At 39.8% G+C, this 18135-nt stretch overlaps 3 protein-coding genes and 4 long non-coding RNA genes across 9 annotated transcripts; 2 read left to right on the top strand and 5 right to left on the bottom strand.

Moving 5' to 3' along the window:
• Positions 1-114: 114 nt before the first annotated feature.
• LOC130704180 (glycoprotein-N-acetylgalactosamine 3-beta-galactosyltransferase 1-like) lies at positions 115-1895 on the bottom strand. The gene is made up of 9 exons (XM_057525647.2): positions 1725-1895; positions 1571-1662; positions 1361-1513; positions 1154-1292; positions 975-1093; positions 864-909; positions 744-802; positions 514-671; positions 115-453 (listed from the first exon to the last, which is right to left on the bottom strand). The coding sequence occupies exons 1-9, from the start codon at positions 1814-1816 to the stop codon at positions 115-117; spliced, it is 1197 nt and encodes a 398-aa protein (XP_057381630.1). The 5' UTR covers positions 1817-1895.
• A 2172-nt stretch (positions 1896-4067) lies between these two features.
• Positions 4068-5375, top strand: LOC130704328 (uncharacterized). The gene is made up of 4 exons (XR_009004931.1): positions 4068-4207; positions 4278-4461; positions 4524-4867; positions 4970-5375. It is a non-coding gene; the product is annotated as an uncharacterized LOC130704328 (long non-coding RNA).
• A 1319-nt stretch (positions 5376-6694) lies between these two features.
• LOC130704329 (uncharacterized) lies at positions 6695-7606 on the bottom strand. 2 transcript variants are annotated; one of them, XR_009004933.2, is made up of 4 exons: positions 7527-7606; positions 7224-7470; positions 7047-7164; positions 6695-6943 (listed from the first exon to the last, which is right to left on the bottom strand). It is a non-coding gene; the product is annotated as an uncharacterized LOC130704329 (long non-coding RNA). The 2 variants fall into 2 exon arrangements; XR_009004932.2 differs by having other exon boundaries at positions 6695-6968.
• A 1566-nt stretch (positions 7607-9172) lies between these two features.
• LOC130704313 (uncharacterized) lies at positions 9173-10495 on the bottom strand. Its single transcript, XR_009004920.2, has 5 exons — positions 10296-10495; positions 10066-10231; positions 9893-9995; positions 9540-9623; positions 9173-9443 (listed from the first exon to the last, which is right to left on the bottom strand). It is a non-coding gene; the product is annotated as an uncharacterized LOC130704313 (long non-coding RNA).
• Positions 10496-11332: 837 nt separating this feature from the next.
• LOC130704322 (uncharacterized) lies at positions 11333-12832 on the top strand. The gene is made up of 4 exons (XR_009004926.1): positions 11333-11819; positions 11892-12100; positions 12157-12634; positions 12716-12832. It is a non-coding gene; the product is annotated as an uncharacterized LOC130704322 (long non-coding RNA).
• Positions 12106-14707, bottom strand: LOC130704321 (N-acetyltransferase ESCO2-like). The gene is made up of 5 exons (XM_057525798.2): positions 13605-14707; positions 13225-13533; positions 12942-13158; positions 12702-12875; positions 12106-12640 (listed from the first exon to the last, which is right to left on the bottom strand). The coding sequence occupies exons 1-5, from the start codon at positions 14570-14572 to the stop codon at positions 12302-12304; spliced, it is 2007 nt and encodes a 668-aa protein (XP_057381781.1). The 5' UTR covers positions 14573-14707; the 3' UTR covers positions 12106-12301.
• A 557-nt stretch (positions 14708-15264) lies between these two features.
• LOC130704294 (ankyrin repeat and SOCS box protein 3-like) lies at positions 15265-17592 on the bottom strand. 2 transcript variants are annotated; one of them, XM_059496619.1, is made up of 9 exons: positions 17271-17592; positions 17048-17200; positions 16871-16980; positions 16654-16814; positions 16437-16589; positions 16206-16367; positions 15938-16062; positions 15724-15868; positions 15265-15660 (listed from the first exon to the last, which is right to left on the bottom strand). In XM_059496619.1, exons 1-9 carry the CDS (start codon positions 17506-17508, stop codon positions 15306-15308), a joined length of 1602 nt encoding a protein of 533 aa, XP_059352602.1. In that variant the 5' UTR covers positions 17509-17592; the 3' UTR covers positions 15265-15305. The 2 variants fall into 2 exon arrangements, with proteins under 2 accessions (XP_059352602.1, XP_057381755.1); XM_057525772.2 differs by having other exon boundaries at positions 15938-16134.
• Positions 17593-18135: the final 543 nt, after the last annotated feature.

An 18135-nucleotide genomic window follows, 5' to 3' on the forward strand; every position in this document is an offset into this window, starting at 1 on the left:
CGTTTTTGAATCGCGCTAGTTGTGGAAATAAAAACAGTTCTTTTAGCTGTTGTTTTGGGGACCACATAAAATTTGGGAGCAACAAATAAAGATTCAAAAATAACGCAATGAAAATTATCCGAAAACAGCCTTCCATTTATTAACCACTCCTGTCTTGTTATCGGTAGCTTCTGTAAAATTTGAAACTTTCGGAACATCTGTTACGTTAGAAACATCGATAGCGGTCAATATTGTATTAGTTGTGCTTGGCGTAGTGGAAGTGGTTTCCTCTCTCGGAGCGAACCAGGGGAAGGCAGTGAGATTCAAGTCCGGGGGCGGCTCAGGAATAGAAGGTCGTCGATCGGCTTTCATTCCAAAAGGCCGAAGTTGGTAAAGGAAGTAATCGTATATGTACATCTGCTGGGGATTGACATAGTGAAAGGAAATGGCGGTATCCGAACAGCATTCACGTCCCTTAAAATTGCGCATTAAACTTAATCTGTGTCTACACGGATAGTTTCTGAAACACCTTACTTGAGTGGGGGCGTAGTAGATGTTATTCCAGTACCAATAACTTGGCGTAATTTTACCGGCGAAGTAATGTTGTTCAGGAACAAAAGGAAAGAATCTTCCTCTTCCCTTAGAGTCGCGCGTGTCCATGGCCGAAACATTCAGATTTTGCATACACTTCCCTTTGTGACAAATTATTTGATATTAAGTTTAAGTAAAAAAAAAAAAATTACAATTTGACGCTGGAAACGAACCCATTTCTGCATCTTCTGCGCCTTCGTGATCATGTCGGCAAGCCAAAGCGTTAAAGTAACTGATGGCACAATTAAAAAATAAAATTAGCATAGAAATAAAAGCAGTCACTGAAACTTTACCCTTCTTCCACGAATCTCCTTGTAGCTTCCTTACTCAACACGTATCCTGTGAAAGCAAAAGTTGATTGTTATCGATTGCCGTAACTCAGTAATGGATTGCACTTATCTTACCAGCCCCACCACTGAAATATCCAGTCTCAACAATTGCTTTATACTTGTGGCCGAACCACAATGCTTTCGATGTGTTGTAAGGTGACAAAAAGTAACGCAAGTTTTCAACAACAACGTACCTGTAAACAATAGACAATAAATAGCCGTTTTGCTTAATAAAAATCCGTGAAGCAATTTACGTGTCATCGTCAGCTTTAAGAAACCAATCTGCCTCATCGCGATAGTGGTTCCATATATGGCGAAATGCCTCCCGCGTTTTACCCCACAATTGATTTCGGCCTTCACGCACTGGCAGCTGGACGGAGGGCAAACTGGGATCTGCATCCGAAAAGCAAATAACAATCCGATATTTTTGACGCACGGTTTCTGTTACCCAATTTTCGCACCTGCTGCTGAGCTCATAAACAGTAGAACATTGCACCGCTTCCCCCAGGTTTCTTTCACTGCCAGTGCCTTTGTCTTGTGATTATCCGGTGACGTCAGGATCCAGCAAAGCACGCGCACTTTTTCGTAGAGATCTGCCTTTTCTCCATCTTGCACTAATAACACTTTGTCATCGGACTAACAAACTGATGTTATTTCTAAGTTCAATTTACCGATACTGACTCTGCTGCTGTAGTCTTTGGCAATCTTGCTGGACGTTTCATGAACAACATATGGTACGCCAACGGTATTGCCAGTCAAAAGTCTTTAGTTAAATGTTAAATGGGTTGAGTTAATATTTTTACTAATACTTAAATGGAGATTTACTGATGGATTGATTGGTTCATCAAAAAGATGATACAGCAACCAAAGACGACGCTAATGGTGAAAGTTACATTTCGACGAGACAAGCACCGCATTGTTAACTCTTCCAGTAACAAAACTTTTTCCAAGAGCAGCGTCTGAACTGCTAAAAAGAGTGCGCACGTGATGTTCACAGCTGAGACTGGTAGGCACTAAACACGGTTCCCGTGTTGATAACGAGGTTTGCATACGGCGGGAGGTACTTTACCTTGTTGCGACATAGAAATAAAAACGATAAAAATAAAAAAAAATAATAAATGTGTACTACCCGGAAAAACCGATAGCCCATGATAACTACTTCCAATATCGAAGAAATTGTTGTTCCGGGCATTAACCAAGACCTAACTGACATTAAATACTTTTTTTTCATTTTTAAGTGTTTCTCCTCAGGTTATATCAGACGGTCATAGCCATGTGGGAGAAATGATCTTCGTGTTATTGCCCGTTCACAATTGAAATTACAATTGTAAACTTACTGCTTCAACAGCTAACCATCGTTACGTCTCTTAGAAAAACTACTGCCACCCGTAGGTATTGCTGCACTGAAACATTTTCATGACTCAGCATTTTCATTCGCAGCTCCTTTTCTATAAAAAAAAAAATAAAATAAAAGTCCTTTATTCTACCTGCACCAACGAGTACGGAGATCTTGAATACTCTGTAGTTCCGCCTTCCTCCGACCGCCATCAGTTAAATAAACAATTTTATCCGTTGACTACTGGATCACAAGGAAAACTATGAATTTTACTTTTAGGCTTTCTTTCTTTGTCGATCGCAAGTAGTCATACGATTTGCGCTGTTACGACCTTGTGACGCATGAGGTCTTAAACGAATCATTATAAGTGGACCGTTCACGATCGAAAGCATTTGTGGTTAGCTGAACGCCCGAACTCATTGACTGTTCTTTGTTTAACTTCTTAGGTTTTTCCTCACAGGTGCAACTAATTACCCATTTGGACACCCCTCCGTTTGATTGCAGTCGTCTCGGGATGAAGGTCGCTATCTTGCCCCGCGGACAATCGCCCCGACCGGTAACGTACTTTCCACCGATTTTCGCTTTTCTTTAAAAACAAGCGAAAATAAGAAGTAAAAAGTAAAAATACAGTTTGCCCATAACTGGCGCCTTCAACAGCCCCAAGTTCCTGTTTTTATTTAGGACTGGCTGAGTCAGCCAATCAGAAGAGAGCCATATGGCGTAACGAAAACTATGATGGAAAAAAAAGGCAAAATGCCGTAATGTTCCACCTGTTGTAAATCTGAATCAAATGGTTCGAAATTTTTTTTCATGTGTGATATCTTTGGGTACGTACACAGCGTTGTCAACTTCGTTGGCCTTCAGACTTGACATCAGATGTGTATTCATTATCCTTTGTTGTTTCATTTTCCATTGCAGCTTTGTCGACCGAAGGCTGATGACATGTACTTGTAGTTAAGCAGCCTTGCTATTGCTGGTCGGTCGCCGAGAATTGGTGCTAGAAGAAGCTACAACTAAGTGTAAGCAAAATTTTTCTGGTGGATGCTAGGTAAAGCCATTGAGCAAAGATCGTCTGAGTATTTATCACGATTTAGTCGATAAGAGATAAGCTATAATTTATAATTGTTGATTAGGTAAAACCTCTGCGGGATTTTTCAAGTTGCTTAAGAGTTTAAACAAATATTTAACGTGGGTTAACCTGAGGCTGGGTTAAATTAGCGTGACCTCGTCGTAACCTTAAAGTGCATTTTGACTTGAATTGAATATAAAAGAAGTTTAAATGCCTTGCAACAGTGATATGGTTTTCGTAGCTCGGTGAGTAATTTTCGTTTATTTTTTAGTTTAATTGTTTTACTTGTTTTTTTTTGGGGGGGGGGGTTCTTTTGTTTTGCAATAGACGGATGGAAAAATTAACAACTTGGTATGGCAATCCGTTTTACACAAAAAAAAAAAAAATTTCGCCAAAAAAAAAATCACTTTTTTCTTTTTTTCCGACACGTAGCCATCTATCGCTCAGACTCGTTATTACTGGCGTAGGCAATTTCAGTCCATTGGATGCCATTCGCAGTTAGTTCAGTAGCGTGGATGGAGAATAACGCGTGGCTGGAGGAACAATTGAAAAATGGATAAGATAATACAACAAAAGGATGGTAAGTATAAACATTATTATATTGGTTTTCAATTATTAATTATTGTTTATTGAATCAAATTATGAAGCTGCAGGCCCAATTATTGGAACAACACAAAATATTAGATAACAGCAAAGCTAAGGATGGTAAGGCCTAATACATAATGATTCTATTTATTTGCTTTTATTCATTTGTGTTTTGTAGCTCAAATTTTGAGTCTACAAGCTCAGCTAGGGGAAAAGAACAAATTGGAACGGAACAGTTTCCAAACAGTGAAGGAGGTTTTTCCAAACTCATCCCTAACTGAACATGAGGATGAATTGGCATTAGGCGAACACAGTCAGGTACCTAAACTTTTCAAATAAGAATTCAAAATAAGTATAGAATTTTAACAAACAATTATTTATTGCTTAGTTATTCAGTCTTCCACCTGACAGTGTGTTAAAGTTAAATTCTGTTAGTGCTGCACTAAAAGAATTGTTAGTAATAAGTCCATGCAGCGAAGGAAGTGAACAATTGTGGGATCGTATCTGGGCTGAAAATGGGTGTGGTACGGAAACCCAGAAATAGCACGAGTTCAACATAAAACATGAATTAGGTACTTTTCGGTTTTTTGTCTATCGAAAAAGTATTTTTAATGCTATTATTTTGCATTCACAGAATTTTGGTGGGGGATCAAGTCAAGTCTGGAAGTGTTACAGGATGGAAGAGTGAGCCTGCAGTTGAAAAACACTGAAAGTGCATTACCATTAAGGTATGAGGTAAAGTAATAGAGTATGCAAATTGTCTAATGAGAGTACCATCTTGTGTGAATGAATCCTGTGTAACAGCAATCCTTTATAGTTCTGTCACAGCTAGAAGCCTCAAATAATTCTGCTTCTCTTGCTAAAGAACAACTTGTCCTTTACGTTCAGAGTGTTGGTGAAGCTGGGTACTTAAATGGCCCTAAAGATGTTCCATTTCGTTGGCATTGCAGCGATGAACATCATACATGGACTTTTTAGGTATGAAAGGAATTTTCTTGAAAATTTTTTGAATTTATGACAAAGCATTTCTCCTGCTTTTTGCCAACCATGTCTAATCTAAAAAAAAAAATTATCCAATAGGAAAGGATTTTCAGCATACTGGGAACACAACTATCAACAATGCAACATTCTAGGGGTGCTATTTTATCATTCAAGAGCCTTATACAATGATTTTCATCTGCAATTTGTATGGCCTTTCCCAAGCTTCTGCCAGAAGTTGAATCTATAAGTCATGTAAGTCACATGAGCAACAATTGAGATGCTTAATGGTGATGTTTTTCTTTTCTCAGCATAGGTTAATAGTAACATTGGATCTGAAAAAATTCTTGGTTGGGGCATGACACTGAATAAATTGTAATGATTGGATGGATGACATGATATTTTCTATACTTCATTCGGATTCCCGAGACGGTATTTTATATTTAAAAAATTGAAGTGCATATCTGGGCTCCCTTCCTTTCCGTAGCCCCGTTTCCCCTTGACTCGTAATAAGCCCGTAGGGGGTCATGCCCCTACTGTACGGTATATATAAAAACAACATATACCGAGGTTTGGAGGGCTCTGGCCGGAAGGGACGTGGGGTGTCCGCTTAGTCCGATGAAGTCTTCACGGAGGGCGACGTGGCTGCCCACAAATCCGAATTAAAGGCTAATCGCTCCTGTAAAAATGTTCCAAATCTTCAGCTCTTCTTCCGGCTTCTCTTAGCCAATCACCGGGTAATCTCCCCGGTGGGTCAACAAGGCAGTGTCTCCCCCTGCCTGGGTTGACGGCAACTTTTGAAAGGGCTATTGTGCCTTTTTAAAGTTGCAAAAATTATTGTAATGTGCAGAGAATTGTCAATAAAATTTTTTTTATAAAATATTTTTTGCAAAATTTGTTTCTTTCATTGCTTCTTTTATCATTACTCTTTTATCATTACTCATACGTCTACGATTAATCCACTCAGGGGGTTTTTATCTCTCTATTCGGGTATACACCATTCTGGGAATCGAACCTCAGACATTTCACATCTCAGTTGAACGCTCTACCATTGAGCCACTGTCAACTATACTAACAACAATTCACATTTGAAAGCCTATCGACTTATCCACAACGAACAAAGTTATTAAGGAAGAAATTGTTTGCTAATGTATGTTGTAGTCGGCTCGATGGTAAAGTATTGGACTCATACGCTGGAGTTCTAGGGTTCGATCCCCAATCCAGTTCATGAATATACTCTCGTAAATAAAAACAAACTTCATGTACAAATATAAAATTTTATTGTCCCTCCATCCTCCCACAAATCCTCCACTTACATTATATCTTACAACACAAAACAATACAAGACATACACAAAAAAACTAACTAACAGGTTGGCTGCCACGCCACTAAATCTACAATATCTACGTCGCTATCGGAAGGATAGCGACCAAGGGGGACTTGTCTGCTGACAAGTCCGGGCTGACATATGATGGAGACCGTTGTGGAAACGCACAACCCGGGTCTCCACCACACATCGAGAAAAGGGAGTCCCTGTGGTGCGTTGCCTAAGCGCCTTTCGGCGAATCTTGGGCAGTGGCAACTGCTCCACCTCATGACAGATAGGCCATGAGGCAGAGCAGCGCGGCCCGTCCCTATAAAGCTAAAAAAAAAAGGGGAGAAAAAGGGCGTGGCAGCCAACGTGTTAATTAGTACTACACAATTACACAATAAAAAAATACAACGATACCACAAAGACCAGGCGATGACGTGGCGACCCCGAGGCGACGGGGCGAGGCGATGACGAGGCGAGGCGTTGACGAGGCGACGGGGCGAGGCGATGACGAGGCGACGGGCGAGGCGATGACGAGGCGACGGGCGAGGCGATGACGAGGCGACGGGCGAGGCGATGACGAGGCGACGGGCGAGGCGATGACGAGGCGACGGGCGAGGCGATGACGGTGCGACGGGTGAAGAGAAGACGGGTGAAGAGAAGACGGGCGAGGCGAAGACGGGTGAAGAGAAGACGGGCGAGGCGAAGACGGGCGAGGCGAAGACGGCGCGACGGGCGAAGACTGGAGGAAGGATATGTGATGACTGGAAAGTAGCAATGAAAAGGCAGCTGCTGAAATAGTGGTTATTAACCATTGGCATCACAAACATAGAGAAGCAGGCTGCTTTATACCAGATTCAAACTTACAGGAAACGATGAGTGGTCCAAGAACACAACAATGTCATGACACATTGCAATCCATAGTTTTGTTTCATTGGTGACCATCCTTCAGGGCCAGCATTCTTTGCAGTTTTAATTCCACAGGCTAAAAAAGGGCATAGTCACACTAATTTCATACTGACTGCCAAAACACAAGTATAATACCTCACTCCTCAATACAAAATCTTGCCACTTGAACCCCTCAGTAGATATGATGAGAAGACTGAGGAAATGGTGACGGTTTGGGGTTTGCAAAACCACATATGCTGTGTCTCTCAGACAAGACACGACCCGAACAATGGACAAAGAGTAGCAGAATGGAATTATGATGTTTCAACAGATTTGAGTTGTGTCGTTTATGATCTTCCTTCACCATCAGCATCCTTTGCAATCTAAGTTTCATGAGCTACGTCTTAAAAGCAGAATCATAAGCATTGCATTCTGACTGACAAAATATAAATTGAATACCTATCAACGAACAATCGAATAGCATGATGAAAGTAAAGTAATAAGTTGCAGAAGTTTGTGGCTATGGCAGCTGACACCTGACTAATCTTTGCACAGAAATAATCCATTTAATGTGATTCCCTTCAAAAGTACACAGAGGAATGAAAACTCGAAAATAGGAACCATACCATTAGATTTTATTATACTTTTCTTGGGAATGTAACACATAAAACAAATAATCAGACACCAGTTCCACAGTTCACTGCTGATTCACTTGTCATAAAAAAAAAACAGAGGTCCATCAGCAGTGTTTCCACTTTCCGCAAACTGGTATCCCTAGAACGTTGCCAGACTGGGGACACAAATCCCTATTTAAAAAAAATAAAATCCCCAGAAAAATCCCTGGTACCAGCTGCTACTTTCTGAAAAGCGCCCCGTTCAATACTGCCCGCTTGGTGGCTCTTATTGAGGAACATTTTACTTTTGAAGTTGCATAGAGGCGCCAAAGGCAACAGCAAATGGGTCAAAAATCTCAAAATCCCCAGAAATCCCCAGAAAATTAAATAGGCCCTGGACAATCCCTGAAACCCTAGATTTCCATAACTACACCCTAGATTCCAAAAATTTTCCTTAAATCTCCCGAAATAGGGTAATATCCCTAGAAGTGGAATGGCTGTCCATCAGCGCCATCTTTAGTATTAACCTACAACCCAAAATGAAAGTTGCACAAAATATTTGGATAATTTTTTTTACAGAGAACTCGTCAATTATATTTTTAGAGCGTTTAGTGCTAAGCGGCATGAAATCGTGGCGGCGGAAAAGGAGACAAAGTAAAACGGACAGACGACGGTGAAGAACCAACTAATGGCCATATTAAATAGCAAAAAAAGACGAGAAATAGAATACGTACACATTCAACGTTCGGTATTATCCATTGGTGCGTGTTGTTTTTCGTTCACTGTTCTCCAAGTTGTTACGCTTGAGACTTCTTTATTTAACAAGATGGAATTCTCAACTCTCCTCTAAGCATATCCGTAATAAAGCATACCCGTATACATAAGTGTCATTGACCTAAAGAAACAACAAAGGATTTGACCTTAACAGTAGTGAAATATTTGTAGGATTACCTTAGAATCTTTGCATGCTCTAGAAATAAAACACTGGGTTGATTGCTGTATCATTGGTAACTGGGATTATTAAGGTCACTTAACATATTGTTGCCTTCTATTCTATTTTGCAAGATTGAGTCAAGAGACATTTGGCTTTAGTATTTGCTGAAACATCAATAACAATTTAACACAGTAGATACCTGGGGCAAAATTGGGAAGGACACCCGTTACTCACACTGCTAAAGAAATCCATTTACCACAAAAGAGGTTTCTTGGGAGTATTCTTCTTACCATTTTATTTTGGCTTTCCTCTCTTGTTTTGCTTTCTTTGCCAACTCTACCTTGCTTACTTCTTCCAGTTACTGTTTCTATTTTACAGTTAATCTAGGATCTCTTTGCCTGCATTTCCATAGTTGTGCAGAATTGTGATTAAAATAGCAAAAGCAATACGATTTATACTTACTGAACAGAACTGTTTCTGAAGCAGGATTCCTCTGTAAATTCTAAACTAAGTCAAATGAAACATTATAATTTCAAATAGTTTTTTTTTCGCTCTAAACGATTTGCAACGATTGTCAAATGATTTGCGCAATCTCCAAAGTACCTTTTCTCAAAGTAATTAGACACCGTGTGAAAATATTAAATGATTTGTTATCGGAGGTAGCAATTAACGAGAGTTTTATAGATTAGCACCATAAATCAGCAGGCATATGAACTACAGCAGCTCCAGCAAACTTGCTTTTCCAGTCAATGTTCTTCTATTTTCATCATAATGTTGATTTTTGGATTACCTCACAGGTAACATTCTTTGTTTGGCTATTTCATATTTCTGTTTAAATTGGTAGAGAAGTTCGTTAATATTGATACGAAACTAAATCTAAGACAAAAAGTGCAATAAAACGCAAGAATCGTTCGAATTGCTTACCAACGTTTCCAGGGAAGTGGTTAGGTTCTGTTTACCATTATTTCAATATTTCTTTTTCCAGATCCTGTACTGCCATCTACGGTTCTGTACTGAAAAAGATTTCATTGAATTCCATGTCAAAATTCTTAGCCCAAATTTTTATTTTTTACATGAAACTTTTAGTATTTTAGTTATTTGGCTTCAAAGTTGCTAAAATTCGTATTATAAACTGGCAAGAAGTAGTAAAACAACAGTTATCGAATAGAAGTGGATTCTATTCTATAACTTCGATCTAAATATCGCACCAATGGATGCCTATACCGTTTGGCGGACCTTAAATAGCAGAAATTCTTGTTTGTCAAGCCAATTGTTACCTGTCACTGACGATGATACCCGGCGTTTAAATTTGTAATGGATTCCATGTGATTTAAAATTACCATGACAAAGAATCACTCCGGCAATTCATGAACTTTTCCGCTACCAAACGTGCCATTCGAAAAAAACGATCTAGTTTCGTTCAGAATCGAAAAAATCACCATTAAGTTACCAATGCTAACGACGCACACGAATAGCAGTACAGGCGATAGCGTTCCGAAAATTCCTCGTCACTCAAAATCAACTTTTGCCCCCGAATCATATCTTTTCCTACGCAGTTCGAAATTGACGCTTATTTGCTGTATTTGTTGTTTCTTGTTGCACGAAACTAACTGTACCTGAACGAAGAATTATTTGATTATTTGCAAAGGTCTCAGGAAATTTTAACTACGAAATACTCACTGTTTCTTCACCCAGCTTTAAAAAAATAAGATTCATGGGGCCAATACCACCAGTCTCATAGCTGCTAGATCACAAGTGTTGGAGCCACATACACACACCTGACAAATGTTATGATTACAACATTGATCAAGAGCATTGTCTAGAGCTTCAAATGTTTTGTTTTTGTTTCTGCTGATGAATCAAGCTGCTGGATACACCCTGATGCGACACTTTTGATGGGAAAACTCAATTCATGCCCATCACTTCGTCTTCACTGATGACTTATTTCCACTAAAAGCAATAACTTTTTGGCAGAAAGATCATCAATCCTTCAAACATACCTTACAAAATACTGCAGGAACAAACAAACAAATGTACATTCGTCCTAAAGCCTACCACCAGTAAATTTTAATTTAGATTACATACTGGTTGTTTTTTTTTTACAAGCTGATGGTTTTAGTTGTTTTGTCCCCAATTTCAAACAGCACCTTGCTTCTGGCCAGATAATCACTATAATAAAACAAAGAAAAAACATAAATCTTTCAGCAATTTCACCTATTTACAATGAAGAAACTCCCCAACTTTTTAATTGACCAGCTTTACATGGTAGACGGCGAGAATGATTGCCTTGTCCACGTGTCCCTCTTCGACAATACCCTGTGTACTGTTCGTTCCTCAGTGGATTTGGTAATTTCTTTCGAGAAATACGATAAAAAGAATACTTATTTGCTGTTTTAACTCCACTCCGATTTAATATTTCACGAAATCTCTGTTTAGAATTATTGATGCTTAACATATTAACACTTTTATTCTGACCTGCTCCGTTGGCTAAAACGAAAATCAAAGCTCCTTCTGCTCGACTACTCCGTAGGTACCAGGTCGGTTCCAAACGCCACCACCGAAAGGAAGAGAACTGGCATTGCTGCCCGCCTTCGTCTGCATTGTTTCGAAACTAAAAAGCCCCAAGCTTAAGTGTATATTGATAGATTTTTTCCGGCCAGCGACACCTACATTTAAAAGAAAGAAAGAAAGATAGATTTTTTCCAGCTAATAAATTTCATAACAAAGGCTTGTTTCCGACGAGTGAATCTATCTAAAAAAAAACATCTGTAAATCAATATATAAACATATTTACTCATTTTTTAAATTTTGTAACAAAGAATCATGCCCTTTCTGGTTGTATCATTACCTTTTTGCTGTACTGTTAATATCCACAGGTGCTTTAAATATTTTAAACTAGGGAATCATTTACCTACTAGATGCATGGATGTACCGTTATCTGGGCAACTGACCTGAACCTCGTAACCCTGTTCAGAATCATCACAAATCTAAGCCTACAACCACTGAAGCTTAATCCAAATTAAAAACTTAAGGCAAAAAACTGTTGTGAATCCAAGCCAATACTTGGAATCCCATACCTGCAATTGACATTCAAGCAAGGCACTACACTGTTTAAGGCTTTCAGTTCTAGCAGAACTTTCATCATCTTTTAGAAATGGTTCCAATTCACTTCCAAACTGGTTTCTATCATGTTTTAAGCAATCGGTGATATTAAAATAAAATTTCTACAAAAAACATAAATATTGCAAGTCATAATTATTGGAATTTTTTTCACAGAACCATGCCATCTGCTATTCTTTGAATTCCAACTATGAAAATAAGCATGGATTGCAAATATGATAACAGCTTGTTAAATTGCTAGAAAACCAAGTCGAAGACTACACTGGACTGCATGCAACGGCAGTGCAACGAACGTGCTCGTAACAATTCATATGCCACACCATGGTTTGAATCGTCTTCCATAATATTACACGACATGCAACACAGTAGGTAATCTTTTGCAATTTGTTTTATTTGGATAATACGAGCCACGCTTTTCTAGAATGATACTACATATTACGGAAGTATTACGGGCGAAAACCGGATTCTATGTTTAAAGTGCTGAATAGCATGAGCTAAATACAACAAACGTAAAAATGAATAGTTCGCGTGAAAGAATGGCTGAAATCGAAACGCCTTGTAAGACACTACATATTGTATACAAGGAAATCTTCACGCTTCGTGTAGCTCTGAGCAAATGCCAATCCATTTTCAGTTGGATCTGAGAAAGCCAACTCGTCGGGTGAAATAATTTTGCCATAAACGAATTCTGTTCTCATGGCATCCAGTAATCGTGATGCAATTTTACGACGACGGAATGTTGGAAGAATCCAAATACGACTAATACCACAAAGGGCTGGAGAAGGATCAGCAGAGCAGCATTTCCCAGACGAAGCTCCAGTTGATGTCATCATTCGATGTCCCTGAGTTACGCTATGGGCGACGAGAACCCCAACTATTTTTTTATCCGCAATGTACAGGTAAACCTAAAAAATAGTTTTATCTTTAAATAAATAATTAATGATATAAAGAAACAATATTTATTACTTTCGTTGTTTCAGGGTTACGAATTCCTATCTCAGAAAATCCAAGCTCGTTATCAACCACCTTAGTTAAAACATTTTCTATTTTCTTCCAGCAATGAACTGCATCCCCATGATGGACTGCTATAATATATCCTTCCGCGTTGAAGCGACGCAACACCCTTTCTTTTTTCCAGCCCTTAACAGAAATAGAAAAATTGGTTTTGCCGGAATTGCAATTACCTTAATAAGAGGAAACACATACCGCGAATTTAAGAGCGTCGTTGACAATTTGGTGTACTCCCGCATGAATTAACTCGTCCTCGGGATCTTTTACGTGGTACACCATCAAACATTCAGGACATTGTACGGCACCGAATTTGTTCTGTCCGGCGTCAAGTATCATCTGATTCTCTCCATCCTTTAATGCACGCACCCACTGCGCTTTCACGTTCATTTTTCGCACCGGACGATTTTCCATACTATAATAAAACCATATGGTAAGATTATTACATAAATACGGCACGGGGGACTATTGAAAAATTTACATGGGCTCAGACGGTTTGCTTGAATTCTTGCAAAAGAGCGGGAAAAGTTTGTTTGTTGCAACGTTTTCTTTTCCATTCTTTTCCTGAATTGATGCGTTCTTCTCAATAAACTCGTCTTCACTTAATCCATTCAAAATTTCTTGGATATTACATGAAATATCCATTGATTCCGCAATGTCATCGTCCCAATCCTGGATTAAAATGTTTCGAGCTTCACTTGTAGCAGGGGCTTCTCTAACTACTTGCTTGCAAGGTGATTTTCGAGGGGACTTGCGAATGGAAGCGACTGGCTTTTCGTGAACTTGTAATCTAGAACGCAGAAAAGCAATTAGAATGGCTTCTTCGGAAGTTTTAAAAAGTACTAATTTATTATGCTCTACTTTAGATTTTCGTTGACGGAAACTGTGACGACGCGGTTTGGTGCTTCTTGTTGAGTACCCCGGGACTTGAAAAATTTCCTTTCGCGCGTATCTGTTCGATAACGAACGTTCCAATTGCGCGTAATAATTTTTGGAGATATGGTATGATTCTTGTTCTCTTTACCCAGCGCTTTTAGACCTGGAGATTTGAGTGTCTGATCTTGCAATAATGGTTTAATTGGAACAGACACTTCGATCTGCTGGATACTTTCAGTATGATTATGATTTTCGTGATCAGAGCTTGAAACACACATTTCTGGACTAGTTGGTATGGTTCTATTTAAAGGATCAAAAGGGTTCTTTATGACTCCTTCGCTTTTGTTTTTTTTTAGCTCACTTAATGACAGTGACATACTTGGCTTCACTTTTCTTTCTGTCCAACGGATTCTATGGGAAACTCCAGAATTGATCTGCCCTGTGATCCTTTTCTTGCTTCTTGACAATTTAAGCATTGTTGGAACTGATACTTGAGGTGATTTTTTTTGTCTTTTGGCTGCACTGACTTGAACATTGGTTTCTTTTTTTGCATCCACATTTTTGGTTTGCAAATGCAAGGTATGGTGGCATTCTTCTTCAATAAGGCGTCTCTTGGCTTTGATACCTACATAGGCATTGGCAGCAATAACAAAAGCCTTATTTTTGTTACCCGGAGTATCTTGAATCATTTCCTGTGATGGTGTGGATGTCTGTTTAAGATAACGGTGTGACTTGCTATTTGAAGACTCTCCAGAAGATGTAGTGGGTGTCATTAGGACGGCTTGGACGGGTGAATCTAATAGCTGTAGTGGTGACATAGACAATTCACTGAAATCGGTCGTTTTGTTAACCAAGAAGGCAGGTGAATTCATAATCTTTCGGCATGCCCCACTTTTGGGTGTTGTTAGCCGACTCAGATGGGTTCTTCTGAATTCCGGGCTTGGAGTATCCATAGCCACTTCGAATTGTAAGTAGCACCACTTTTATTATTTTCTTTACAATTAACCGTTAGTAGGTAAAGTCGTCTAGGAGTTGCAACAATGTAATGCACACTCTCAGTCTCAAGGGTATCCTTCCCTTGTTCTTATGTTCAGTTCCACAGATATGTTTAGAGGGAACTTTTGGCGCGAAGATAGCAGCGTTGCCAGTAATAATAAAGTTCTGCACAGCGAGAGAGGGCTTGGCCCCGACTGGCTGCGATCGGGCATACCCACCACCCAACAAATGGGTGAAATGCGCTATTTTTTTCTCTCGTGTGTGAGCACTAGGCAGGTCTCACTTCTTGTTGTAGGGTTCAGCCCGCGTCACTCGAGTCGAATTTTTGGTGTTGTTTGGATCCTTTTGATACTTGTGGTGGGTTAGGCAGGTTACTCGCTGCGTCCTACCCTTTTGTGAAGAAAATCACGTCAAAGTATCTTGGCCAATTCATATTTGAAATGTGCAACGGAACGAAGCCTAATGAGTTGTGTCCTTTCATCGCTCGTTTCGTTAGGCGCTGGGGGTGATGAAGAACAAGGGAAATCATGAGAAACGATGTAAATGGTTCCTGAACATACGACGTTTTACTTACAATCAAAGTAGGTAGCCAATGTGTTCGAGTACACAACACTTCTGGTGCCAATATCATTCCTTTGGTAGGCATAACTATTGAAGCACTTTAATTTAATTTCAACAGAAACATCTTTGTTAGAACATCACGTCGCTGAAACAGAGATAACTCACGAGAGACTTAGGAAGTGGAAAATTTAACTCTGGTATGGGGAAGCATGTTTTGCCAAATTTCAACGCAGAACGAATTGTTCTGCGGCTCAGTTGTTTTAAGGTATTAACGTCTTTTGTTTCAAAGTCCATGGAAAACCCTGCCGCATTTAGTGCTGAGAGTGCAAAGGTATGGGCAGCTGTAATTTGATTTGTGTCCATTGCACGGAATGCCCCCATCACAATGCTGTCGTCTGGAACATATCCAAGATGAAGTATATGCTGAAAGGCCTTGGGATTGAACCGTAGGGCAAGATGCATCACTTCACCCAACTCCTTTGGTCTAGAAAACAATCAATCAACTGGTAAAAAATTTGATCATCAGCTTAGGTATCGAAATAGTTACGTCACTCGCAGAACATTGCACTCCTGAACGAGAAAATCTAACGCCAAAATCTGTTGCTCACGATCTTCGTCCCATGTTGCTATCGCAATAAGCGCGAATAAGGGCGGTACAAATCCATTCTGGATGGCGTTGACGCTTGATAAACCTGAACATTTACAAAACAAACATTGGTAATACTTTTTAGATACCTTTTGCATCATTCTACGTTTCCAACCTCTCATGACAAGTAACCTAACTGCTTCGATCGATTCGTCGCCGAACGGCGTATAAGCCAGGACAAAACTTAGTGGGGTAAGCCACTTGTAACCAAGAGCGCGAAACCATTTTCCACCAGCAGTACTGAAATTGATTGGGAAGGCAAAAAAATCTGGTTTTACGCCTTCTTCAATCAGTACTCCGATAAGGTTCCACCTAAGATTTTTCCAAACAAACGTAGACATTCGCAGGTAGTAGAACCATTCACTTAAACCCGATTTTCATACCTGCCATAAGTCACAGCAAGCACAAAAATGTTAATTGATTCAATGTCGGTGGAGCAATAGTTAACTCCCGACATGGAATGATAAGTGTGATTATGCAGGTTAACGGCACATGATTGTTCGATAAGAGTGTAGTCTGTTATGCCAAGTAGAAATTTTAGAACCCTGTGAAGGATTGTTCGTAACAATTAAAACGGATTGGTCGGAGGCTTCTCGAGCAAAATTAAGACAAACTCGGTATGATTTCCTATGACAGCCAAATGGACTGCCATGACACCATCATTTGCTTTCAAATTTGGATTTGCGCCAAGGTCCGCGAGCAGTTGCACACATTGTAAACATCCAGATTGAGCTGCAAGCATTATTGTGGTGGCACCATCATGTGCTCTTAACAGAGGACGGAAAATCCGTTTAAGTTGAGAGTGTGGTTTCTTCCTAAAAGCTATTGTACCTTAAATTAATTAATGACGGAGGGCTTTTTTCCAAAAGAAGTTGAACAACTTGACAACTATGACTTTGCGCGCCACAAAAAAGAGGAGTTCTCCCATGGGAATCTTGTGCTGCTTTATCTGCCCCATTCTTGAGCAAAACTGCCACCACTGTAAAATGACCCTGCAAACTTAGTTTTACCTTAGTGTTAAATAATATGAACATTGAAATAAATTTACCTGTATGGCGGCCTCATGTAATGGGGTATAGTCCCCATAATCTGTAAGATTCACATTAGCCCCATTGGAAATCAAGAGGTTGGTCATTTCTTTGAAACCTTTAGAGGCAGCTGAAAAGTAACATGGTGTGTTGTGAAGTGTAGGAGGTTATCTATTACAGTTAAAAAGATTGTTTACCGCGATGCAGAGGAGCAACATCTTCGTTATTGGGTAGATTAACATGCCCACCAGCTTCTAATAGTATTTTAGCTGCATCAAGAGAGTTATTGTCTACAGCAATCCAAAGTGCAGTTTGACCTTCAAATGTATAGGCATTTACATTTGTGTTGCCTAGAAAGATAGAGAAAATTCTATGGATATTTTAAACACTATGGAAAACTACAATATCATACTGTATTACTGTGACACAGGAGAAATTTGAGGCATTCAGCATGATTCCAATAGGCTGCTTCGTGAATAGGTCTCCATCCTCGACTATCTTGGGATTCAATCGATTTGCTTTGATGACTAACAAGCCATTTCAGTGTCTCTAGGTTGCCTGCACGGGCAGCAAGAGCTACTGAAGAAGATGAGTCTGGATAATTCTCGTCGAAGTCCATTTTATTCGAAGGGCTAATTTGTGGTTCGTCGACTTTCATCCAAGCAAGAGTATGTTTACGGTGTAACCATTTCCGTATCTTTTTATTCGAATAATATGACAATCGTAAAAGTCGTCAGCTGCTTCTATTTACGATAGCCAACGCCACCTAATGGCGAGTTGGCGACTATCATCGGCAGTACAGCAACTATCTATTTTCCATGGCCTACTATAATCACGGCCAGGAAGCGCGCAATACCCCCTGCACCTAAAACTAAATTGCCAGAGGGCCCTAATACCCCAAACTGAGCTCCACTTTCCACTGTTTGGTAACTAATACAGAATTGAAATGAGTGGGAAAAAAAGTGGAAAGTGGAACCTAGCGCCGCGCATGGCCAGTTTACGTTAGAAAAGGAGAAAAAAGCAATTATTTATACTGGATTCGAACTCGAGACTCGCGCACAGTAATCGAGTGTTCTATCCATTATACCACCATAATTGCTAATACACTCTTACCGCGAGGCTAGTACATCTCCTTTGCCATTCAGTGGCAAAAGTCGAGGAAATCGGAATGGGTGGAATGAAGCTGCGGCAAGTGGAATTCGATTTGGGGTATTAAGCCCCTCTGGCAATTTTAGTTTTAGGTGCAGGGGGTATTGCGCGCTTCCTGGCCGTGATTATAGTAGGC

Source organism: Daphnia carinata, chromosome 8 (genome assembly GCF_022539665.2).
Source record: "Daphnia carinata strain CSIRO-1 chromosome 8, CSIRO_AGI_Dcar_HiC_V3, whole genome shotgun sequence".
Taxonomy (NCBI): domain Eukaryota; kingdom Metazoa; phylum Arthropoda; class Branchiopoda; order Diplostraca; family Daphniidae; genus Daphnia; species Daphnia carinata.